General features: G+C 42.6%; 1 protein-coding gene across 4 annotated transcripts in view; it reads right to left on the reverse strand.

Moving 5' to 3' along the window:
* LOC119008984 (myosin VIIA and Rab interacting protein) overlaps positions 1–27141 on the reverse strand; it is a 128815-nt gene that overhangs the window by 14498 nt on the left and 87176 nt on the right. For all 4 annotated transcript variants that reach the window (XM_037079797.1, XM_037079796.1, XM_037079795.1 and 1 more), the window contains exons 4-8: positions 18796–18932; positions 5193–5279; positions 3713–3810; positions 3333–3413; positions 2295–2456 (exon numbers count right to left, since the gene is read on the reverse strand). In XM_037079797.1, the coding sequence (XP_036935692.1) occupies positions 2295–2456; positions 3333–3413; positions 3713–3810; positions 5193–5279; positions 18796–18932 (565 nt within the window). The remainder of the gene's footprint in view (positions 1–2294; positions 2457–3332; positions 3414–3712; positions 3811–5192; positions 5280–18795; positions 18933–27141) is intronic.

Genomic DNA, 27141 nt, shown 5'->3' on the forward strand with positions numbered 1-27141 from the left:
GTCCATCTGGCTCATCTCTTCCCTTTCTGGGCAAATGCTTTAGGTGTAAGTCAACAGTTTGATCAGCAGGGGGAGCTAGAAAACAACTAAATAACCAGCCAGACAGCAGAGGGACAGGACAAGTATCTCTTCAAACGGGTGTGTGCACGAGAGGATCCTAAAGTTTGTTTGTCGTAAAACATTTAAAGATAAGGACATGTAATCAGTATTCTCATTGACAAGGGACTAAATCAGCTTCAGGACGGAGTGTTCTAGTTAGATTTAAGTTGAATTAATCAGGAATGTTTCCTTCTGTACAGTGGGATGTAGCTTCAGGGGCCGATCCACTGACAAACAAAAGAGGCAGTTTAGGGGCCAGTCAGGTGTACAAGTACACCACAACTGCGGCATAACATTCAGTCTCGATCGCGATTCAACATCTGAGTGACCAGTGTGTGTATAGTTGTGTTCAACTATACACTGGACTCTCTAGTAGTGCAACAGAGGAGTTACAGAAAAAATAAATCCACTCTGTCGATGGGTGGGACGCACCGCGAAGATTACCCCAAGGATCAGTGTTAAGGCAGCACATTTGCATGCTCTGTGTCTTAGTGAGTGTGTTTGCAGAGAGCTGATAAACACGGCCCTTCCCACAGCGGGCCGAGCAGGCGAGGAGGATCCCATCGTATTTCACGGGACTTTGATCTTTGCTGAGTGAAACAGCGGGAAACAGAACGGTGAGGCCCAGGGAGCTCTGCTTTGATGCTTCGCTCACACACGGGACAATGACAAATCTCCTGGAGTCCCTGCTGACTAGTAGAGTGAACAACCGCCAGGTGTGTGTGTGTGCACTGTTTATTTGTGTGTATGCACTCCTGGGTGTACTATATATCCTTATGCGCCCGTGCAGCCTGTGTGTTCTGTGGATTTTTCTATTAAATGGAGCATTTAGTGAGATTGCTTGGTGAATGCTCTGCTCTGGGAGTCGTGCTGGCCTACTCGTATGGATCAGAACTGGCTCATACATTTGCAAAACTTCTGCTCTCTTTGATTGAAATGGAACTAGATGGTACTCGGCTTGTGGCGCTCAAAGCACGCGCACAAAAACAAAACAAAACACGACAGCAATGTCTCTTCCCAGAAACAGAGACTCAGTCGCTCAAGATAATCCATAGACTTTGGTGTGAGCAGTTTCATGCAGGAACTCTCTATAGAGCTTTACCAACCAATCATATCAGCTTGCAGCATGGATCTACTCATGGACAAGAGGGTAGCGAACATTACAGCTCAGCTGAGGATGACGCCATTAAAGTTTACAAGCTGCACTCTCATGAGGATGAGCCTCTTGTCCATTAGGATTCTAGAGAGGGCAGACACCTCTATGACCAATATCTCCAAAACTTGGCAACAATATGTATTTTTAATGTTGTGAACTGTCCCTTTAAAAAGCAAATCCACTCTAAAGCATTTCAAATGTGGAAAACAACTATTAGCTATGCACCTATGGGTCTATTTTCCCTCAATCCAAAGGAAAATGGCACATACAGTCAATGAAACCCACTTTTATAGACTTGTTTTATTCGAAATCGTCTTAATTTTTAAAATCCCCTTTAGTCTTTTCTATTATTTTATACTTTTCATGTAACAATTGTATCTGTTTTCAATTTTTCTATGTGATATGGCCTTGTTATGGTTAGTGTCCAAGCATGTCCAAACAATCCACTCAGTTATTCACTTTAATGTATTCAGGGAAATATGGATCCACAACAGCTTAAAAATACGGATTCTGATTTTTGGAGAATAAATTGAATATTACGACTTCATAAACAGATTAAATGTCCCAACCTACAAGCGAGTCAAACCCCTCGCTGCTCAGGACTCACAGAGGGCATCGGGCAAAGAGAGAGAGACCAAAATACAAAAGGCTAAACGGGACCACATCGCCACCACACATGTGCCCGGTGCTACTGAAAGGTTACACAGCGATTTACCGCCAAACACAACATTACTGTGTATTTTAAATCTGGCAAACACACAGAGACAACGGCCGGACCGCCCAGAGGAACACACACAAAAGCACAGACAGACGACCATCAAACTATATGTGCTGTGAAAGGAAGTGAGAATGGTACAGCGTGTCCACTGGAAAAACCAAACCGCCCTTCTTTAAACACATGGTGCACAACAGAGGAGCAAATTCTCCTGGTCGAGACCCAGCAGCTCACACCCGCTGACAGGACGCTTTTATTCTGGCTTCCATGGATATGTTTGGCACTTCTAGAGTTTCGACAGTTTGTGTGGAGGCAGAAACTGACCCAGAGGGAGTAGGAGGTCTTGAGGGGGTCCTGTGGTCCTTGCGAAGAAGCTTGAGGCTGAGACGGAGAGGGGAGCTCGCTGGGCTGAATCAGGGACTGAGGCTGAGGCCAGACAAAGTCATACTCCGTTTGCATCTCTGAGCGCTTCCTCCTCTGAATGATCTGAGGAGGAAAGGAAGGAAAGAATTAAGTGAGCGAGCTGCGATGTACGTTTGTATAGTAAAATATAATAATAATTGCAAATTGGAAAATGCAAATGCAATCCCATAACAGCATTTTACATCTACACTTCAGCATGAATAATTGGGATAATGAAACTTTAAAACCAATAATCCAGTCTCCATTTGGATTTGCATTTAACATTATGCACCAACATCCTAAAAGTGCAGATGAAAAATAAATGTTTTTTGGTTCACCTTCAAAGACCTGATGGCCAGCAGTAGTTAATTAAAACTGCAGAAGCAATCAAGCAACTCCAAACTCTGGCTCCACTACAAATTAAAGAGGCGGTTAAAACCAAAGCAGCTGTCGTCTGAAACTTTTTCAAATTAAAATGTGCGTGGAGACTTCCTGCCCTTTGCTCCAGTGGTTTGAGAATCCCAATTTACAAAACGCAGTTCATTTTCCTGCACTCTTTGTCAAAACGGACATTTTAACAGTCGGTCATGACAGAGGTGGAGCTAACTACTACTGCTTAAAGGAAAATTCCTTTGTGGTCTACTCGTCCCCATGGTGGTAAAAAAAAAAGTTGGGTGAAAAGTTTTTCTTAGTCCATGAAACATTTCTGGAGCTACACAGCAGAATAGCGTTGCAGCAGTCTCCTAAACAAGTGGAGCAGATGGGGACTTGTTTTAAAACGTTAAAAAAGGTTCAGGTAATCCAAGTCTGCAGAAGCCCTGAGATGGAATACGAAACTTTGATAGAGTTTCCATCGGCTTGGGAATGAGAAGACAATGACATCATTTTTCTTTTTGGCTCAACTTTTCCTGTAACTCCTCCATACACAAGGGGTAAATTGAACACATCACATCAACCTACTTTTTGCACAATGGTTGTAGCAAGTTCCTCTATGAGTTCTTCTTTGTGGTCCCGCAGATACCGTGCCTCATTCTGCTTCTCCTGCACACACACACACACACACACACACACACACACACACACACACACACACACACAGATATTCTGTTCAAAGCGACAGCGAATTCCCAAGAGAGGGTCTGTGAAGATGTCTCAGCCAAAAACCATGACTGCATCCCACTGATACCGGGACCAAGAGGGAGGCAACGGGAGGAGGTAAGCGGCCATGACAGAGGAAGCAGGGAAGGAAAAAAAAGCAGAAGAAATGAAAGAACGAGCAGCAGGAAAATAAGGGACAAAGATGGAGAGAAAGGAGGAGGAGGATCGGAGGGGAGCCTCACCAAGCTGTCGCTGAACTCCTCTGCCTTAGCGATGGCCTCCTCTATAGCCTCTTCAGCAACACGCAGGGCGACTGTGAGCGTCTCCGCCATGCTGTGTCCTGATATCACACACAAAAAAAAGGTGTACAAACCTAAAGACATTTGACGAGTTTAGAAGGGAAAATGCTCTTTAGTGGAAATTGTGAGAAACGCTTGCAAGTTGACATCGCTGAAATTTAATCCACTGATTTTAAGCTTCAAAGTCCGTTTACAAAGTTTGCATAAAGCCATTAAAGACTTGAGAAGGAGCGGCGTAAAGCGTCACTTGGGGCTGAAGTTTGTAAAAAAGCAAATAATCTGGGGGTGGGGAGGAAAAAGCTGATGTTACCAGACATCTGTAGCTCGCCCCTCATTCTTCAACTGGACTGCGTTTCAAAAACTGGTGCTTACATTACCCACAGTGCAATTTAGCCACTGAGTGACATCACTGGAGGACAATTATCAGAGTATATGCAGCTTCCTCTGGAGCCACAAAATGCTTTATACTTCTTTTTCACATATGCAGTAGCACTTTAATGTGTAACAATATCACCCTTTAAATCTTTTGTCTTGTTTTGATTGATGGACCCTTGGAGGGTAAAATTACACACTGCGCGTTTCCCACGGTCAAAAGCAGAAGAGGTTGGGAAGCTTTGATTTAAAAACAAGTTTAATGCATAGCTTTAAGCCTTCTGGCAAAATTAAAGTTTAAATGTAGTGTGTATGTAACTGGGGATGAAAGAGAAGAAAAACAAAAAAAAAAGGCAATTACTCCCAATGGAATACAGTGCAGCATGGCCTCACTGGCTATTAGAATTGTGCAGTCTAATGAAAACACAGATCCCCCCACACACACACATAAACACAAACACACATAGAGTGTTTGTGGGTTTCTCAAGAGCTGCCATTATCTAAATGACATATCTTGATCATCGCATAAACAACTCATAATTACAGGCAAACAAATGAAATTAGCTTTATCATTATGTTGGGCCTATTTGGCTGTGTGCCTGTGTGTGTGTCAGTGTGTGTGTCTGCGTATAGTAAACAGCACAAGTGTGCATGTATGTAAATGTGTTGCCTGTGGTGCTGGAGGCTATAATTTCTTTGCATGTGTGAGACGCCATGTCAGGGGTTTTTATGTGTATCCAGTAGATTTATGTTTGTACGTGTGTGAATTTTAATGCATGTGCAGTTTAATGACCACAAGAAGACCAATACGCCCCCCCACACCCCCGCGCCCACACACAGACACACACACACAGACACACACACACTTTACAAAATGGTCTCAACAGTAAATGAGCAGTAATCAGAAAAAAACTCAACATTTTAAGATAATGCACAAAAGGGACAAAAACTGTAAAAGAGCAGACAAGAAGCAACTCAAGCAGAAAAGATCATGCCGCTCATAATTGGGCACCGCCACAAAACTCTCCCGTTTCGACGCAGCATTTCTCACCTTCGCTCTGTTTGTAGAAGGCGGAGTCACTGCCACAGATGCTGCCATCATTGTCGTTGCCGGTGCTTCCCTCGTGAACGCTGCTTTCTAAAAAGGGGGACAGACGAAGACGTCAGATAAAAGCCTTCGAAGTGACGCCTGTCACAGGAATGCAAATATACTGCTCCTATCATACCATATAATAACGAAGCTGCATATTCCTTTGCACCGCTGCCACATTAAAAGTAGGTTACACCGAGCACAATGCCACCAAACCTCCCTTTTGTGCTCTTGTCAACTGTATTCCCAACTCCATTTTGTCATCTTGTCAAATTGTATTGTTTTGTTTCTTCTACTTTGTGCCTTTCCCCATTGTGCACAAAACGAAACAAAATGACAGTTGAAAGAGAAAATGACTAATTCCTTTTGCCAGTCAAACAAATCACATCTTGGCACTCATCAGAAGCATATTCTCAGAGCACATAAGCATCACCACGCAGTGTCACTTGTTGTATGTTTTCTTTATAACTCATTCAGGCCAAGTCTCTAGCGAGTTACGTGCTACATTTGTCTCTCCAAAATCTAGAGTTACAGCAAAGACGAGCCGGAATGGAAACGTTCTGATTGTAATTCTGAGACAGGTCTGCTTAAAGAGCCGTGAAAGCCCAGAGTAGGTGTAGCAGTTACAACATCACCGTCTTCAAAACCACACATTCCCTTAGCGGCCCATTAACTCCTGTTAGACATCTCTCCTGTGGTTAACATTTATTGTGGCGCTCTCATCAGTCCAGCTGTAAAAAAAAATGAAGCTAGTATAAATGGACACGCGGCTTATTAAGAAGACAAACTGTCCGATGGGCCGGGAGAGGGATCTGTCAGACCACCACAGTGGAATGTAACGTAACTGAAAATAGGGAAGTGTGATTGACCACAGGTGCATCTCCGCTATAAGACACGAGACCAAAAACAGGCTTTGTGCAGCTTTTTAAATGTGAAATTCAGTGGTGGATTCAGGATGTTTTAGGAGCAGATTTGAAAAAAATAACAAAAGGCACCAAATGTTCACCCCCCCATGTACATGATATAGTTAAAGTTAAGAAAGTGCACCACTGGAAATGCACCCCGGAGGGCACTATCACATAGGGCATCCAAAATGGCACTTTAACTGCACTTTTTCAAACATGGGCGCACACCAGGGGGCAATCAGCCCTCCTAGTTGGTGACTGCTCAGGCCTTTGAGAGCTGACTAATCAGAGTAAACTGTTTTTGTTTTTTTTTTTGGGGGGGGGGCGCTTAAAGTTGCAGGTACTAGAATGGATCCTTCAGGCAGTGGGTGAATGGAGATGCTGCAGAAATGGACAAAATGAGAAAAATAATGTTTTTTAAAGATAAACGTGAACCACGTTTTAAATCGCAAGTAGGAGCCTGAGAAGCAGCATAATATGGGATCTTTTAAAATGTAGCACTTTCCACCTCTGGTGTGCAAATTTGCTCATTTCGTTCCACCGGCACAAAACCATAATCAAGATCTCCCGCCCAAATGAAGGCCTGTTCCTTCTGCCCCTGCTGCTGCTGACAAAATTCAAACACAACCAAACTCCATGACTCCCATCCCTGGCCGGTCTCCTTGCCTCCGACATTAATCGAGTCAACAGTGTCCTGTTGCTGCTCCTGTTTCGACAGGCTGCAGTTTCTGGCCGAGTGCACAGAGACAGCCAAACGCTCGTGGTGGTTTGGTGCGGCTTCAAGGAGCCGGAGCCACTCGCCGAATTCTGCCATAGCTGTCTGTAACACGGCCAGGAATACAGCCTCATACACAGTCATCACTCTTCTACACCGCAGTGTTGTCATTGGATGCAGACTTGGTGTCTCCCACAAGTGAACGTCTTACTAAAATACACATATTTGGCATAAAATAGCAGTAAACTTAATTAAATGATTTCAGAACGAGTTTAATGAGCCCAGCAAATGGAAGTACGAAATGGGCAAACAAAACACTAATACATCATACATGAAAGACTCTGGGATTTTCTCCTCGTTTTTCCCTTGACAGCAGCAGTAAGACATCCAGCTGTCAGATATGTTTTCTACTTCAGCTTTACTGCAAGATAAACTGTTGTTTGTCAAAGCTCTGGGATGTTTGAGCGCAGCGCCTGCAAGCCAGCAATCACAAACTCTTACATTACTTCAGTGTGACATGCAGTGACACGCTGTACACTCAACCACAAAAGACAACTTTTGATGTCTCTCTACACATCTCAATACAGGCAGCGGCTGCCTCAACAGCAGCTTCACCCGAGTGAAGTGTTCGGTTTCCATTTACAAAGCCCAGTCCTCCCAGTCGCGGCGCGGTGTAACAAGCCCCCGAAACCATTACACGCTCCAGCCGTCCTTCACTGCCACAGTTGTCTCGCTGCGACTCTGACAGAGCTGTTCTGTTCTCGCTTGGTTAGAGCTGAATTATCGTTTCTGGCGGTGTGGAAGGGGGACAATAGGTGGGGAAATTACCTGCAGCAGCTCGGGACAATGTAGACACAAAAGGACTGCTGTCAGAGAAAGTGAGCCGCCTCCCCAAGAATCGCACGCACACAGGTGGGGCACACACAAACACACGCACACTGAGAATGACAGAGGAAAGGTGATACACAAACACACAGGCCCAGAGACCTCCCTGGGGACGGGGCATCATGATAATTCATCCCACAGCAGCACCAGCAGCACTGTTTACATACCAACATCCACCTCTGTCACAACAGCCTGTCAGTAGAACTCGGCCATGTGTGAGATATCCCAAAGAGTGTTGCCGTCACCTGTCAGTCATATAGATGGAGCCCGCAGCAAATTGTTCTACATGCAGGACAAGCGGGCGGAAAAATGGGCCGGTGTGCTACTGCGATCACACACCAGTTTATTAGCTTTCGTATTAGTTCAGGTTTGAGGTTATACTTTAACACGGCAAGAATGTATTTCCTATTTCCAAGCAACATTCACTGATTTTTAAATTTTTTTTAAAGGATGTAGGATATGGCCTGAATTCAAAAGTAGCTCCAAACACATAGGGGGCAGCATATCGTCAGAGAGGCCAACAACTGCTTCTCTTTGCTACCTATCTGTGGCAGTAGCTAGCTGATTTAGCTGATTTATTCAGAAGAACTACACACCAGATGGAAAGATGGCGCCATTCAGACCAATGAGAACCGCTCACCTAGTGCATACACCCCAAAATGTTTTCTGGTTTGTGCGTTTACTTCCTGGTATGCGCAATAGAGTTTCCCCCAACTGGCCAGTCCCCAGACTTCTCTTTTATTACATTTCTTGCTGAAAACAGCTTCTGTCTGGAAATGGGGTTGATGTGACTGAAGCAAAACAGTGACGTTGACAGCGGTAAAACAACGCAGTGAGCTTAAAGACGCTACTGAGCTCCATAGCATCACAACCAGTGAGCCGCTTCAGATGACACTGTCATCTGATTCGTCTTCGATTACAGCTGCTGTAAGTAAAAGGATCTTAAGGCTGTCACAGGTCAGATGTAACACTTCAGACAGCACTCTTGATTTAACATGGGTAGACGATGTAGCTGCAGAGAATTTACAGCATTTTCAATATGACACAAATGGGTCGTTCTTTCCTTTCGCGCCTGCACTTCACCCATGAGTCATACGATACAGTGACTAGTGTGACACAACAGAGTGATGCATTTGTCATTAGCTGGCCCTGAATGACACCGCTGCCTTGTCACTACAGAGATGATGGAAGTCACTGTATGTGTGTGTGTGTGTGTGTGTGTGTGTGTGTGTCTCCAGTACAGTACATTCCTCCTCACGCGCAACTTCTGCTTTTCCTTGCCATGACCATCGCCTCACCTTTGTACCTAAACACTTCCCACCACTCGAGGGAGTGGAGGAGGAAATCGCTCGATATCGCCATGGTAACCACACAGACAGCAGCAGTGGCCTGCTTCTGTGTCTGGGTGTCTGCACACTGCAGGCGAGTGTGCAAATGCATGTGGAAGAGAAAGGAGGGTGCAATACTGTACCTGCCTATAAACAGAACCGGGCAGCTGTGGTAGAGCCAGCGTGTTGTTATTGGAAGGTCGTGGGTTCAGTTTCCCTGGTCTGCATGTCAAAGAGCTCTTGGGCAAGATACTGGAACCCCAAACTGCTCCTGATGTGCTGGTCAGCACCTTGCATGGCAGCCATCGCCATCAGAGTATGAATGTTGGTGTGAATAATGAAGTTGCCCTTGACAAAAGTGTCTTCTAAAATGCCCTGAAATGTAAATGAGAAAGTGGAAAACACACCAAACGCATGATTTGGGGTTTCTTTTATTTGTTGTCATTAAAACGTAACTGAATTGTTTTTCTGACACCCTTTCTCAATGATTAATGTGAAATTTAAAGAAATAATTAGTCCAAATCTATTGAAACCAGTAGGCGATTTGAAGGGGGGAATGCCGTCACCCTTATCAAAATTACCAAAAAGCATCCCCCCTTATTAACCTGCCATCAGTCTCCATCCTCTAATAGCAGACAGTGTGTTACAAATCACAAGTGGTCGCGATCAGCTCCGATTCACAGTGAAGTCAAGCTGGGCACAGCTGCTTTGCGATCCGGCTGCTTGGTTTATTTTTGACGAAAGCCGCAACAAGCTGCACAAAGCAGATCACGCCAGCAGGAAGTCAGAGACACAGAAACGGCATAGAGCATACGGTCAATTTTCAAAATAAAACACCCTTACAGACTCCCGATTGTATAAAAATGAAAAAAATTACCAAATCAACAAATGTTTGCTATTAATATACTGAAACCAAACCATTATACTTTTTAAATATAAGGTTTTAAAATGTTATAATCAGCAGGTAAACTGATAAAGCCAAATACTGACGAATCAGTCGGGCTGTGTTTATGTTCATTTTACGCCACAGGACAGTAAAACATAAGCTTTGTCCAAAATCACTTCATGAGTCATTATTTCCTTTATAATAGTCAAATATTGTATTGAGTCACATAAGAGTCATTTGTAAATCTACCATAAATATTGCAATGCTTCTTCTTTCTTGGCATCACTGATGTCTCTGCTGAGGTGTCAGGGCCTTAGAGGGATGGTGATTCTTTAAGCTTTTTCTCATTGTTCGTCTTGTTGAGGAAGTGGCGGATTCTCTTCCAGGTGGAGTGCCGGTTTTTCTCGATGGGACCATTTCACGCAAAAAGAAGTCCGAAAATTATCTGTTGTCTCATCCGAAAAAAACTGCAAATTTAATTTTTTATTGTGGGGATGAAGTCGAGCAAAATAAGAGTTTCACACAGAGAGAATATGTGGAGGGAAAAAAAAGTAGAGTGTATAAATAAACGAGTCAGTAAAGCTCCACTTAGAGCTAACATTCCTGAAGTGCCAGCAGCAGCAGCAGGAGGAAGGAGAGTCCAGACGGTTTCCTTTCAATTACAAGGCAGCATCTGGCAGCACACACAGTCTCACAAACAATGTCCTCGGAACAACGGCTGAACCGACTGGATGTCTGCTTGTATCACGACTGGCTGGGAGGTGGTTGGAAAGTAAACAAACCCACTCTCAGTTTATTTCTCCCCTGTTATTTGGGAGATAAAAAGTTTTACTCACCTTTTCGCGGAGATAATTTAAATCCGTCATAAAAGTTAAATCTACAAGTCAAATGAGATAGACTGAGATAAACTGCGCTCTGCTGAAGTGAATTCTTCTTGTCCATAATACTGACTGTTCAGGTGGCACTCACAGAATTGACAAATGTGTGTGTGTGTGTGTGTGTGTGTGTGTGTGTGTGTGTGTGTGTGTGTGTGTGTGTGTGTGTGTGTTCGCCTGTGTGTGAAGAATTAATTGGTCCCCGGGCTAACATGGCCTTTAAAGTTCAAATGATGGAGGTGGAATTTGAAATGAAGGAGCACAATGTCTCCAGTAATTAGCAGCAGCTTTTAGTGTTTCATTTTTTACATTTTGCGTAACGCAACTACTGTCACCTGCGGGCCGCAGAAAAAAAGGAGCCTGATTGGACTAATCCTTTGTAATGCATGCACCTGGGCAAGGACAACACTGCGGAGAAAGACCCTGAATGCAGCCTGAAGCTATAACAAGTGTTCACAATGCAGCTGAGAGAGGAAGAATAAGTCAATCCCACATATACCACTGCATACAACAAGAACATAAAAGAACCATTTTGGGAAAAAAGCTCTATTATAGGAAGATCAATGACACACATTTATCCATGAACGCAGGCCGGCTGACAGTCAGTTGCACTCTTGACACCAGCCTGGTCCAGGACCCACTGGTTGTTTGCGTTTTTCGACAGCGGTGGCTCTGGGCTCCTGTTTAACATTCTGCCCTCCGAGCCCTGCAGACAGTGCACTGTACACTCTGAGTCACCGAGCGTTCACCTCAAAGAGCACAGACAATGAAAAAATTGTCCGAAAATATTACAGCTGGTTTTCCATCCCAAGGTGCTTTGAATGACAGCTTTGAATGAGAGCAAGTCTCGTGACAGACCTGGTGATTCAGGAGGTCCTTACTGTGTTTTCTTACTACACTCTGGTTTCGCTCACAGGAGCAGAACAAGGTCACCGTTTGCATTGTCCTGGCAATGACCCACGTCTAACCCACTGCACTGTTATTCACTGTTGAGGGTCGAGACAATTTTTGGTAAGTAACCACTCACTAGACAGAAATGGATCAGCGGTGCAGCACACATGGCATCACAAGTGTAATACTCATGCAAAATCATTACTCCCTATTCTACTTTAGTGTTTCAGTTATGAAACAATGCTGGACTTAGTCATACTCGCCAAACCTTGAGACCTAAAAATTACTGACACCGGAGCGTGGGTCTGGTAGTCCTCCCATTTGAATTTTGGAGGCTTTGTTTCCTGCATTCTTTTGAAAGTAAGTGACTTTTAAACACTTTTAATCACCTACAGTGCAGTGCAGGAAAATCAGGAGGGCTGGTAAGTATGATCCTGAAAGTATTTGTTTTAATTGCTCCGGAGAGCTGCAAAAAAAGTCTCCATTATTTGATCGTGGTCAATCCACACAAAGCGGTAGAATTTTGCAGCGGATTGTTCAGCACAACACAAACAAAAACTGGGCCAAAGACTTTCATAAAAGGATTTGAAGGCCGTCGGGAGGAGTGCAAACCTTAATTAACACTGAACAATGACCCCATTTGCGAGGTTGCAGCGTCTGTTCCCCAGTTTATGTTTGTTTATTCTTTTGGTTTCGGGTTTGATTTTCCAACAAAACAGCCCATAAATGGGACGCTCAAATGGATGGCCACTTGTCAGACTTTGACACGGTCTGGCTCATAAATGTAGCGCACGGGAGATGGTCAGAAAAACAACCCGTTTTTTTTTTTATCGCCATCAAAAAGCAATCAGCTGACCCATACGCCGACAACAATCAGCCAAATGCACTTGTGGACTCTGGAGTGGAAACGCAGCCTGTCAACTTTGGAAATGCAAACAGAAGCTGATGAAGTGTATGTTTATCTCTTTGTCTACTGACCACATTTTCCACACATCATTTACTTGATCCTTTATTTTCACTTTTTATTTTGTTGCCAGGAAAAAAGCATAGATCAGAGTATTTTTGTATTTTTATTCACCTCTTCTCTCATCTTCAGTACTCGTACTCTAAAGACAAAGACTTTTGAAACCTGTCTTCCCACATTATAAAGCACATCACTGCATCCTCCGATGCCATCAGGTGTGGTTGAGCCTCTGTCTGGTGGTATTAATATAATACCAGACATATAGCGCAGACGCACGCACACAAGGACATCATCTCTTCCCTCGTTATCTTCCTGAAAAGACGGACGCAGCCCTCAAAGCTTCAAAACACTGCCTTGCTTATCCTCTCGCCTCTCCCGTCTCACCAGCGAGAGAATAGCATGTTTGAAGGTGATAATATGTCTGAACATTTCTTGAGTCGACTCCGACTTACTGGAAAGGTAGGAAGCCTCCCACGGACATCTGAAGGGATGTGACAGCGAAAACAAAAGGCAGGAAGAAAAGTGGGACAACAGAAAATCCCTAGTTTGAAATGAATGAGATTTAAGCGTAAAATAAAAACACATCATGATTTGATATTTTCAAACAGACTCGTCATATTCTATTTCATTACAAATTTTAAGACGCTATACCTTAAAACCAGAGAGAAAGTGGTGTGTAAAAATGACTCTGTAATAGAGATATGAAAGACTGAGGTGATGAAAAAGATGATACATGTTCACTGTTCAGGACTCATTAATATATGAGTAAACACAACCACTATGCACATTCATTTGTTTGATTTCATGCTGTACTGGCGTCAAGGCATTATTTACTAATTCAATAGATGCTCGGATGAGTGCTCAGCATCCGCCGATGCACTTAATGAGGTACTTCGATCAGTTATGAAACAAAAAGCTGCTCAAGCAAATAGCATTATAGACTAATCATCCCGTTTAAGTCGCTGTTCGAGCTCTAAAACGTTACTCGCTCCTCTTTACAGAATGTGGTCAGCAACACTTCATCCATGTTTAATGTTAAAACTCTCCGGGGGCCACATTTATCACTCACGGACGACGGTGCCGTATTTGTTCCAGGTCACACAGGAGCGTTACTCTTCGTCCACCGGAGATGATGGACATGAGAATACAGATAGCTCGCTCTCCGTTCTCATCCCGTTGGTTTGAAGGTCACACTTTCTCTCCGGGGAGCCGACAGATGTAAAACAGTCACATCTCTCTCACCGACTGTCACGTTCAGCTGCCATTTCACATTCGGGCGGAATTGATTTCGCAGGCATCGGTCCCTCGGTGATAAATGTAAAAAATTGAAACATTCTTTACTAGCAGATGTAAAAGGGGAGCCGACATTTCACACGTGGGTTTATGAGAGTGTTTTTACATTCCTGCGGCTGCCTTTCTAAATGCATGAGGAGAGGAGACCCGGTGTTGAGTCTCAGAGCTACACAACAAAAGCTCCCTCTCTTGGAGCAAAATAGAGACGGTGTAACATCAGTTTGCCAATGAGCAACATCATTATCTAATTGAATTTTTGCCGATCTATCGCTGATTTACTTGCTGAACCAAAATCTCATTATATTCTATCCAACTGAAAGCGCAGACGTCTTGATATACATGATGATGATAATCTGTTACTGTTATAGACCTGTTAAAATGTTTGACACGTCCCATTATTTGCAGCAAAAGAGGTTTCAGAGTGCATTTTCTTTCAAATAAATTCAAACTTAATCATGTTTTTGACAGCTCTCGCCTCGGCTTTTTACAATTTCCACAATCCCTTTTAATTCAATCAGAAATATAACATAAAAGCGGGGGAAGGATGAAAAATGCAGATAATTTCACGGAAACACTCACAAGAATACATAACAGATCTTTCCCAGGCAGTAAATCTGATGCTTTTCTGATACACACAAGCAACATACAGAAGCTGCACATGCACACGCATAGCAGTATATCCATAATCATATGGCAAGTCAGCTAGCCAGTTAGCGGGAGCGGCGATGCGAGTATTTGAGAGTTGGAAGCGTTATAATCCGTCAGGCTCATGTGAGCTGAGAGACCAGCAGCCGAGTCACATAATCCTTCCATCTCCACCCCAGATGATGTAAGAGAGGAGAGGAGAGGAGAGGAGAGGAGAGGAGAGGAGGCTGATTAGGGTGAGAAAAGTGGGGAGGAAATGAGAAAACAGGGGGTTTAGCAGGAGATTCATTTTGTGTGCACAAACACTACAGAATAAGCTTTGTGACAGCAACGATCCTATTTTCCTGGTAGAGCTTCATATTGCAAAATGGTTGGTAAAATTAAGTAAATAAAATGGGAAATGCATTCACTGCTATATTTCTTCTCTTAAGTTCTGTCTCTCTTACACTGGAGACAGCATGTCTGATGGATACAGCCTTCGCATAAAACACCCATTAACCAGAACAAATGTTGGAATGTCTCTGCAAAACCATTGTTGGTGTTTCTCTTCTCGTGTGTGCTGCGCCTGCGTCTCCATACCGCCATCTGTATTCATCATTCAAAAAAACAAACAAACTGGAAAACGCTGGACATCTGATGTGCAAACTGTGGTTAGATTTAAACAGCATTTTTTGACACAGCTCTCAATGATAAAGACACTATGATGAAGAGTTGAAAATGACGCGGTGAGGAGGCAAAAACAGCACTACATGCATGAAATTATGGAGATTTAAAAGCAACATTGTGTAAAAAATCAGCATTTTGTGAATTGGGCTGTGGCAGAGACACCATTCACCCTGTTACAAGACACTGTACCATCAACATGATTATAAAGCTGCTGTTTTAATTTAAAAGAGGTAACATAATGTGGCTTCAAGTGTCAAGGAGCATTCCCTTTCTTTTGCTGTTTCTCTTCTTGTGCAGTGATTTGCTTAGCTGAACAGCTAATCAGAGCCATTTCTCGCACCGACGGGCTCCACCTCAGATTTAATGTGCTCAGTCTGGAAAAAGGGCTGACTAACGCCAACACTGCAGTACACACAGAAACTAGCGCCACAGGCTACCACTGGTCCATGTCCTGGTATGTCAGGGCCCTTTCTCTGGCACTACAAACTCAGCTGGATATTGTCCTAATACATCGTTAAATAAAAAAACCTGCTTTTACTGCAACTAAAACAGCTGGGAAAAGCACACAGAAAGCCCTGCTTCCAATGGAAACTTAAGAAGGTTCAATTCCCAAACATCCCAAACTGGCATGATTCGTGCGTGGCCCAGAACAGGAAGGCTCCAAAGTGGATGATTAAAACCAGAACATCACTGGGAGCCATCAACAGAGCATCAGTGACATCGGGGGGAGCTACATGTCTGCACGGAGCCCAAAGGATACTAAAAGACAACAACCACCCCAGCCACAGTCTGCTCACCCTGCTGCCATCTGGCAAAAGATACAGAAGTATCATCAGCTGTACCACCAGACTGTGGAGCAGCTTAATTCCCGAGGCTGTGAGATCCCTGAACTCATCCTCTACACTCCTTTCTCTACAATAGACACAGCAGGACTGAAGGACTCGACCCCTCGACCTCCTTACATCAAAGTCAGCTCATATACAATCATATGGAACACATGACATCTACAGATTTGTACAAAAACATATACGTGGTGTGCAAAATATGCAAAATGTATGTTATTCATAAAAACATCTCCAGCTCTAAAGCCACTTCATGTTACCACCACTATTATTTTTGCAATGTCCTTACCCTTGGTGTCTGTATTATCCGGGCAGCGGAAACACATTCATATCTCTGCTTGCAGTTATGTTTTCAGGTTTTTATGCTGCAAAAAATACTTGTGGACCAATAAAATACCCAAACTGAAATGACAGACCATGTTATTAGACTCCATTCTTAAAAGCTTCTTTCTGACCAACATATTTTTAGATTCAGAGTTGTGCCGGCTTTCACAATGGGTAGACGCGCTGTCTGCAAAAAGGAAAATGTAATAAAGTTCAGCAATAACACACTTACATTTTACATCTTCTGTGTAGGTTGCACAGAAGCAGATGTAATGTCTTATTGTTGTATTAATTCTGTCTATATCGCTCTGGCCGATCACACCACTTGACACGTTATGTATAAAATAAAATGTCACTTGTGGTCACAGTTTTCCTCAACATCCTCTCATTTCACCCTCGCCCAGCTCTGCATCAAGTCTGCTCTGATTTATCCCGTCTGTGCTCCCTTCATCCATTTAATCCCATGTACCGGGGTTTGAAATAATGCCTTGTAGTCAGCCGCAGAGGCAGACTGATCATGTTGCAGCCAGTTCAAAAAACAATGTTATCTGGAGCGGGGGAGGCTGGATAAAAGCTGCCCGCTGCTGTCCAGCACAGGAACAATTCACTGAGGATGCAAAGTGAGCCGTCGCAGGGATTAACTGGGCAGGACGAGTCCCGCGGGGCAGCTCACCCGCAGGCTGTCACCATCACGACCACTGACACATTCACAAGCATCGACACCACAGTACACACAGACATGGCATACATTCAGACCTGCCAACATCAGGCTCTGAGAAACCCTCTTTATCAAGGTAAACCCTTCTAAAAGAACAAGAGGAAGAGGATAAACAGACGGGGGATCACAGTCTGCAGGGCGGAGGCACCAGGACGAATAGGTGAGACGGGAGGCAAATGTCAATAATCTGGCACCAGCAGTGAAAACTGGAATTGTCAGGTATGCAAGTTCAAATATATGGGTGTGCAGGGTTGGGTCAAACTGAGCCTGCAATTTTTCTAATGAGTAACGTGATCCCTTAAATTACAAACATATGTAATCTCATCTGAAGACGTTTACTACCTTTACTAAATATTGCACCTTATACTAGCGAAAATGAGCGCAGCTACACAAATGTGAGCTCCAGAAGTATCATTTGTTCTCTTTAAACATCTAAAAAAATGCATTTTAAATTCTCCGCATTGACAGTGCAGCACAGGCACAAACTACAGATGTCCTTTGGGTACTCGACAACATGTGAGCGTCCCGACCCCTCAGATCATCTGAGAGGGGCTCACTCTGTGTTCCCACGATCAAAACAAAGACAGATGAAGCAGCTTTTAGTTGTATATGCACTCCACCTGCGAAACAAGCTCCCTTAATATCTGATGTTTGCTACAGCTGTCTGTTCATTTAAATCAGATGTTAAAGCATTACTGTCTACCATGTTTAACAGATTACAACATCATACCTTCTTTTTAATCTGGAAAGTTTTATTTGTCTGGTATTGCTTTTTGTTTTGTCTATCAAATGCAATTTCTGAAAAACATCCTATTTTGAGTATATTCCTATGCCACTGTTAATCACTTTACGTCTGCCTTGTGTCTGGACGATGCTATATAAATATAGCTGTGCTGCCGAAGGGATGCTTTCCATTATTTTTAAGCCATAATCAAAAGGTAATCACGTAATCCTTCACAATGTCACCATAATCCATTGACATATTTTTTCAAACGTAATCTGGGATGATAATAGTTACTTATATTGTGTAATCTGATGACATAATCCAAGTTACTGCCGAACCCCACAGGTGCTACCGCAACAAAGAGAAAACAATGATCAAACTGCAGCCACTTGGTCACAAATTAAATCAAATGTTGTGATCAGATTCATTCAAACTACGTAAGATAAATGAAAATAAAAATAGCTGGCCATAACATTCGTCCACCCTGAACTTAACTCCGGGTATGTGTGTATTTATCTCTTTGATTCTACATACTAGTGACAAAGCCATTAAGTAAATCAGGCAGAGGGGGGAAAAAAACGTGTAAAACAAAGTGAGTGATCATTTAACAAAGCAAACTAATGAGCAATCAAGTGAGCTTGTCTGTGTTCACTCTTAATGTCCAACTCGAGCTGCGCATATCAAGTGAAGCCATTTTCATTCTCGAGCTGAGGAAGTTATATCACGTCTCTGGCCAACTCTGTGAAATTGCCTTAATCACGAAATGACACGACGCCGCACAGACACGGAAGGCTGCTCTGCAATCAAAATCATTAAAAAATATACCACATAAAAAACGACAACACAAGAACGGCAATGTAACAAAGACCACGCGTGGCTGATTAAGAAAAATGTAAGAGTTACCTGGGAGATCAGAGAGCGCTCCTCTCTCTATAATGTGCTTCCTGTACAGAGTCTTCAACACCTTGGCGCTGCCGAACCTCTTGAAGCGACTCTTCACATTGTTATAATACCACTCAAGCGACTGTGTCCGTAAAATCCTGCAGTCAAGGAAAAGAAAGATGGAAGGGAGGAGGGAGGAAAGAAAAGAGGGGGAAAACATGATATTAAGTCAAAGGGAACAGATGGCAAAGAAACTGGCAGGAATCAGATTTGATTATAATTACACCAGGATTATAACTTGACTTAAAGCCAAGGCTCCCATTAAAATCTGCTTCAATTGAGTCTCTTTGATTATCAGAATGTAGATAACTAGAACGTATGGCTTTTTCTCAGTTATGTAAAGGCTGAGGAGGCCGTTCTGAGTGATGGATTCCAATCAAAGCTGGAGCCAGTCAGGACTGTGCCTTTGTGTTGTTGTCAACTGCTTATTGTTTTTAAGGTGAATCACTGGCACTGTTCTCTCTGTGGAGGCTGTATTAAACATATTATTTGTTCAAAGCGTTATCATGCCGGATCCAAAGCTGTGTATTGTTCAGGCGGATGACTGCAATGAGGGTTTTTCAGATGTGACGTCACATCATTTTCCAGGCTTTTCCTGCTCGAATGCCAACCAATTACGTAAGCAGTAATTCATAACGGAGACAGGGGGTTATGAAAAGCCTTCAGAAAAGCGCTCCCTTTGCGCCAGTGTTGCGTCGGATTGCATGAAACTCCGCCAACTATGTGTTTAATCTCGCAGTCCCTGCTGCTCTTTTTTTGTGCTTTTTCATGCCGCCGGCGCACAAATGGTGAGGACAAACAAACACAAGATGACAGACACAAACACAGCCTATTCATTGCCATTTACCATTTATTATGTTCACATTTTGGCTTTTTTTTATTGTTGTGACAAGATGCTATACAAATAACCAGCACACACACGCCCGAGAACAGGCACATCTACATGTTCATATGGTGTATTGAAGAGAGCAACTACTGAGTGGTACCGTACTGTGTTTCACTGTTTTAGGTATTAACATTTTTGTTCATGACATAAAAGTATGTATCCCCTGTACATTCATAACTACTTCATTAGTGTATTCAGTAAAGGAGTGAGTGCTCTTTGGTACTGTAAGTTCACTTTTTGTCAGTTACTGTCTTTTAAATTCTTAAGTTTTGTATGTAACTACTGACTGACATAAGACGTTTTAACATACATAGGTATGAAAATCAAGTCAATATGAAGTGATTGGTTTTACACTATTTGCCCAACACAGATCATGTTTGGTTGTAACATTAACAGAAACACCTTCCCTTTAAATATAACACTCGTATATTAATCATTCTATATTTTGTATTGGCAACAAATATCAAGAATACACCATATAAGAATGAAGTGATCGTGTAAACTAATGATGCATGGGTTGCCAAAGCCTTGTAGATGTAGGTAATGAATGAGCTGGGAGCCACAGACAAGATGGTGATACTGTAAAGTGTTTAGAGGTTGACATATGAACTGTTCATTTAATCACTTTTCCTTACAGTAAAAGAGGCTTGACGAGCCAGGCCATCTGAAGGAACTATCACCCAGAGTCACATTGGATTCTGCTCTGATTCTGAGTAAAAAAAAAAAGTATGCTCTTTTTTTTACATTTCTGTGCAAACTTGACAGATGAAAGTCCGTGCTTAATGTGAAAAGCCTTTTACAAGTGGATTTACTGTATCTTCATCCCTATTTATCAGCCTGACTGCGGCAGTGATTTGGTGAGGTAACCTCCACTGTTGATTGTTGATGTGCTGTTTTATTGCCTCAAGGGAAAAGGAAGAGAGAGAACTGGAGAGTGTCTGGTGAGTGCTGAGTTCAGTCATTGACCTGATTGCAAACACAAGATATACACACCCTCGGTTCATGTTGTTGCTCGTTAGCTTGCAGCTAATGTACTGCAAAATAATCAGTCTATTCGGGAGGAAACAAACACCCCTGTGAGTAATGTGAATGAACACAAATAATCCTGTGGTCACACTTCCTTTGCTGGTGGACCATTAAACAAGCACCACTGCTGATGAAAAGCTATCTGACAAGTCTCAAATGTTGATCGATGAGGTAATATTCCTCCTCTTCTCTTTCTGTCAGTAACCTTTGTATCTCGCAAATATGTCGGTGAAATTATGCAAACTCTTCATGCCGTTTATGCCATTCACTCTTACGAAAGAGCAGTGTTAGGAAAAAGAGAGTACACACAGATCATGACAGACTGTTTTAGTGTGTGTGCTCGTGTCGATGCTTCTGCTCAATGAAGAGTCAGGCTGTTGAAGGAGAGGGTGAAAATAGCCATGCTTATAAAGGGATCCTGAGTGCCCCTGAGGCTGAACGGGCTGCCACATCCATCCCCACACCCCCCTCCCTCTTAACCTCCCTCCACCCTTCCCTCCCCTCATCTTTCTCAGTGGATTTATTATACTCGGCCTCTATCAGCTGGGCTGCTCAATGGGCCTCAGCTCCTTAATTTCATGCCACAGGTCAACCTAGTCGCTCTAATGGTAGCTGCCGAGCTCCAGCGAGGAGGCCTTGCTCTTTTATCTCCTTCTGGGCCCGGGGAAGGCACAGAAATGAATCTGTAAGAGCGCTGCATCGCCAAGGTGGCATCATACGAGGGAGAAATACAAATAGGTTCCACTTGCATTCTGAAATGAGCTGGAGCCACTGGAAGCAACCTTTGTAGTGAAAAGGCATATTGAGGATCAAGAGAGGGCTGCAAGGTTATGGTGGAGATATTGTTATCTGAGTGGAATCTTAATTCACTTACAAATGAAGCTGTGCGTCTGCATGGTCACACTCTTGATGAATAATTGACTGTTAACCGCTAACCCTCACCCTGCTTTATAGCTGCTAAACCCTCAGTTCTACCACAGTTTGTATGAAGTTGTCAATGATAACTGTGGCCCATTTCCTAGTTGTAACAGTGAGTCCTTGACTTCAGACAGAGTTGGACAAAAGCAGACCTAACATTTCTAGCCAGTCAATATGGATTTTGTGGGCCTATTCACCCACTAAGAATAGGCAGTTGACTCCTTTTCCAGTGCCAGCTGATACATTTTCCTTTTAATTTGCTTTGTTGTAGTTATTTTTTTTAAAAAACAAATATCTTTTACCCCTTTCTTACTTTCAAACTCAATGATGACTGAGTGCTGCTTCAACAAACGTGCTAGAATCGCCTCAGAAAATAATTTGTGTCCACCAACTGCTCAAATTACTGTAATTAGGTGATTTTGGTGAGGGAATATGTTTTTTGTCTGTAATTTTACTTGTATACATTACACAATGTGACCTACCTACTTACTTTTAAAATAATATTATTATATTTTCACTTACATAATAGGAAACAGGGAACAGGAAATACTACACAGTGATTGTGCTGTTAGGAAAAGAGGCCTTTCCTTGACAAAACAAGTAACCCCACTAAATGTAGTTAGATAATGGCGTGATTAAAATGCTGGATTAGGGTACGACTGTAGAGGTAGCCAGACATGTTTGCATCTTATGTTACAGAGGTTTGAAGGCTTGAAAAATGTAGTTTATTTCTTTTACCACAACACAAAGCACCGCATCCACCAGCATGTTGAGAAAATCAAAACTTGACTATTGCAACTATGCAACTCTTGCACATTCAATTTCCAGGGTTAGTGTTTGATGAGAGTTTAATCTAAGAGCCTATTTGTGACCTTTACATCATACATACAGTATGCATTTTAACTTAAGATAAATGTCACCAAAGAAAAGTTTATTTTACCCTGTTTCAATGTGCATGCATACATGTTTTGCCTTTAAATGTAGCTGCTCACTGGTGCATTGTTCCCACTCCTCCGCCTGTCACTCAAACTGGAGAAAAACAGATGATAAGTAAATGCAAACTTCAGCTCAGGCATCTGCTCCCTTCCATACCAGCTACACAAACTTGTTGAAATTAGCCAAGCTTTCCCTTGAAGGTGGGGTGCGGGGTGGGGGAGGGGGATTTAGGACAGTGGGAGAGGCGCCTCGATGAATGAAGCATGACATTGCTTCCCTAGAGTGATCTGATCTAAAAAAGAGAGGGAGAAGGCAGGAGAGTGGAGTGGATAAGCAGAGGCTTTCAAGCAAGAGCTGCACTGCTATGTGAGCTTCGGCAAATACACATTTCATAATGAGGCTGGGAGATTCCCTGATGCTCGGCTGCTGCATGAATAAGTAAGAGGGATTCCTGTGGATGGTCTCCTGACACTGGGTCTACCCTTCGTCTATCATCGCTTCGCCTTTACTCGACTGCGTGGATTCTTGGGAACCGGCGCCTCCCTTCTCATCCTCTCCTCGCCTCTCCAGCTCTTTTGCCCTTTAAACTTCAAGAGATTGATTTGCACATCTAAATGAGGTCTAAATAAAATATAAAGAAGAAGAAGTGAAATAAAAAGTATCTGGCTTTGCTGAGTTTCCTTCTCCCCTGGCAAAGGGAGCCATTACCATAATTGACTTTCTGAGCCTTCTAATGAATTGGTTCAGCTTCTGTTGAAGCTGCTGTAGGGATGGGAGCGAAGGGAGAAGAACGAAGGGCGGGGGTCGTCTCTAACGGAACATCAAAAAGTCTCCTCTGAAGACTTGCAGGGTGACTGCTCTTGTTAATAGAAGAAACATAAAGGCAAAAATATGAGATTGTTCTCAGCTCCAGGGTTAGATCAAAGAGTCTGATGTTTGGGAAGATAAAGCCTTCATGTTGTGAGGTCTTAATGAGTGAAAAGCTGGAGGAGTTATTATGTCTAGGACAGTGTTGCTTTGTTTATATCAGCTCATCATTGTGTACCAGGAATGAAAAAAAAAAATCTATTTTTATGAGGGAATATAAAAGTTACATCAGTTGCATCAGCCACACTTAAGTCTACTGATGTTATGAGGCTTAGTGATGTTCGTTCAACTGAATACCTGTGCAGCGATGACGATGTTACTAGAATACAGTTGTTGAAGATATGTCAACAACCACCCACTACCTAGTTAATTAACTTTGCAGTAATGTTGAAGACAATCAGAGTAGTGAAAATACAATTTCACAAAAACTGACATGAGAAAACAAATAGACAAAAATAAACCACTGTTTGCCAGGTATCAAAATGTTTTAGTTTTTGAGTTAGGTTAAATTATTAGATTAGATAATATTAGTTATAATTAGTTAAATGTAGTCATTTGTTGGTATGTATAATATTTCACAAACAATATACAATATGAGACATGACAAATATAAACGGAAAGCGTATGGGATGTATGTATACAAATACCAACAACCTGTCACTGTGAATGGGGTGGCTTAATGTGAATACACTTTACGGGGGGTTCTACATTTTCCATACTTAGGCACTAGCACCCAAATCCATCAGAACAAAGTCATTAGGGGTATACGAACATCCAACAAGCAAAACAAAATGAGCCTTGATGCAGACAATGTCTTACTATTCCTACAGCATTGTCAGGCCATTTGGATTTACGAAGAAAGGAAAAATATACTTTTACCCTTGTCCTCCTCTATGGGAGGTGAATCAGAATCAGAGTATCAATGGATGTTCAGTGTGTTGCTAAATGACGGGGGAGTGCAAGGTGTGGTAGGTGATCAAATTCGGTCCTATTCCATGTAAGAAAGTAACCGTTATTATTCTGCCTTGCTGTCACTAATCTGTTATACAAATATGTAAGCTGCAGCCCAAATATGTCTTCAGCTGAAAGCGTATCTGTTCAAGAACAACTACAGTACACTCAGCGGGGAAGAGATATTAATATTGATTCGTTTGGTTATGGACTAGGAGTAAATCTAAATCCAAACAAGAAATAATGGCCTTTCATCTGCATCTCCTGCCGCTTCTGTGGCTGTGAATTTGAACGCTTCAGAGCAGATTTGGAGACGATTTATTTTCTATACATGCTGAGAATTTCAGATTTTGTGAAAAGGAAGCACAGTCTGACAAAATATGTACTTCAAAGAGAGAGAGAACCAAGACTGTGTGAGTCCAAAGGCATATAGATATGTATTTTCACCTCCTTGTGTGTGTGTTTACTAAATACAAACATGTAGGATGTCAGCTACTGTTTGCACTAAATACTGAGAAAATGTGTGCATATTTTAGGCATCGTTTTGAATATTCATTGCAGAGGTTTTCCCCTAAGCTATGGCATTTGTGTATTCCTCTAAAAGCCCTCTCTTTTCAAAATATATTCAGCCTGGGCAGAACAGGCTGAAGGACAAAGGACAAGGTCGCGGGTCAACTGCTGAAAAGCCTACAGTATGAGATTTCCGGGGCACAGTCATACCAACCTGTCGGGATGATTTAAAACAGCGTCTGGTTTTGCAGCAGGCAGGAAAACAACTCTCTCGCAGCGGTGCTTCTGCATATAACCTTTCGAGGAAGCAGCTAGAATGCTGATCGCCTGCATGTGCCTCTGTGATTGACATTCAGATCAACAGGAAGATGCATATTTAAAGAGCTCCTCTTGGATAATGAGGTGGTTAGAGGTGTGTTTGTGTCCATGCACCCGTTCTCTCTCTCTTCGCTTCTTATTTCCCTCTGCCTTCTCCTCTCTTCTGCTGGAAAATGTCCTCTGCGAAAAGCACACTTTGGCTGTATACGAGCAGGGTGTATAGAAAACAGTGTCGGTTCCTAGAGCGGATGGCAGGCTCTCCCATGCAGAGCAGGGAGTCATTAAATGAACACGTATACAACCAGAGACACATTTGCATGCAGCGTGTGGTCCACACAGCAGTTTAAAAACGCACTGTTATTATTGTGTCTCCGGTATGCGGCAGCATTTTACCTGGAAAGCTACTGCAGGTTCACAGCAGGGTGTTCCCCTACATCTGCTTCACTAACCCACGTCTTTAAAAAGTCTCAATTTGAGCAATTTTCTTCTCTCTTCCTCCTACCGGCTCGCTCTTTAAAGACCTAAAGCTGTCATCTTTACCCTCCACTCCCTTTTCTTTTTTTCTCTCTTCCTCTTTATCGCCTGGCACTCTTTTCAGACCTTCTGCCATCCACAGGGTGTTACAGATGAATGTGTCGGCAGCAGGGACAGCCTGTGGCACTGTATGGATGACTGGAAATGAGTTATATTGGGACAAAGTGCCCACATGGTGTCTGGTTTCCTAAAGTAGTAGTCCTGAATTTTAGGAATTAATATGTCAGATCTAGTTTATACCACATACCCTGTGATTCAGTACTGAATCAGTATTGATTTTTGAGTGTCCTTAAAGGAGACCTATTATGCTTTTTTGGGTTTTTTTTCCCTTCTGGACTAAAATAAACAACTAAACATGCATTTTGGGGGTTGTTATAAGATGTTATAAAAGCGAAAGCCTCAAATCAACCACTGCATGAAAAAAAAATGCACCTCTGAAAAGTAAGTTCAGACCTTGACCCTCATCTATAGGTTCAGAAACAAACATATCAGCTAAATAATCAATTTTCTCCATTAGAGACATCTAATATTCTCTATATATTTATGAAATGTTACATAAAACTCTCACTCTGGGTCTTATGGAAATTCTTTTAAAGGGTATCCTGTTCTAACCTTCTCACCTCTGACACCTGATATACTGGTATCACTGCATCCTGAAACAGCGCTGGCTCACACTGTCTCCACTGTAGATTCAAGGATGAATGTAATAAGAGTATCAAATCTACACCTTTATCATTGTCCTGTAATATAATAGCCTGTTATTGTACTTCTCAGCAGCTTCTGGGTAACCCCACTTCATGTCACTTGATTCTGTGAAGCATTTGACTTTGAGAAGCAAATAGCTAAAACTTAAGAATGCGACACAGAGCAGTATTTGGTCTTTTGGACTTTATTCATTTGTTTGAAATCTGTACCTCTGTCCCAGTGGCTACAGTCTGAAGTGCCAGAATACACAGTTTGTGTTGTTGTTACTGCATGGAGGAGAATATAATTAACTTTCAGGGAGGTGACTTGTTTCAAATTAAACGAGAGCATCTGCACAGTAGTGTAATCTGGCCTTTGAGACAATTGGGTTAGGGCATGGACCCAAATTTGGCTCCCGTAACAGCTGGCCAGATGTCACGTCATTTGCTGTTGTTCTGCTGCACATGTGGGTCATTTAAGGATGGAGGTCCGTTCATGATGATATCAGATATAGGTCATTTTGAAACATTCTCTAAATGAGATGACAAAGCTGCACAGACAGGTTTTTCTCAGGCTACGCCACATTTACATATATTACCGTGTGGACGTACAGTATAGAGCATATGGGGAAGTGAGATAATCTGCTCTCAGCCTCCTGCCTCTGCACAGCCAGAGGA

The sequence above is a fragment of the Acanthopagrus latus genome, chromosome 19, assembly GCF_904848185.1.
Source record: "Acanthopagrus latus isolate v.2019 chromosome 19, fAcaLat1.1, whole genome shotgun sequence".
Classification (NCBI taxonomy): Eukaryota; Metazoa; Chordata; class Actinopteri; order Spariformes; family Sparidae; genus Acanthopagrus; species Acanthopagrus latus.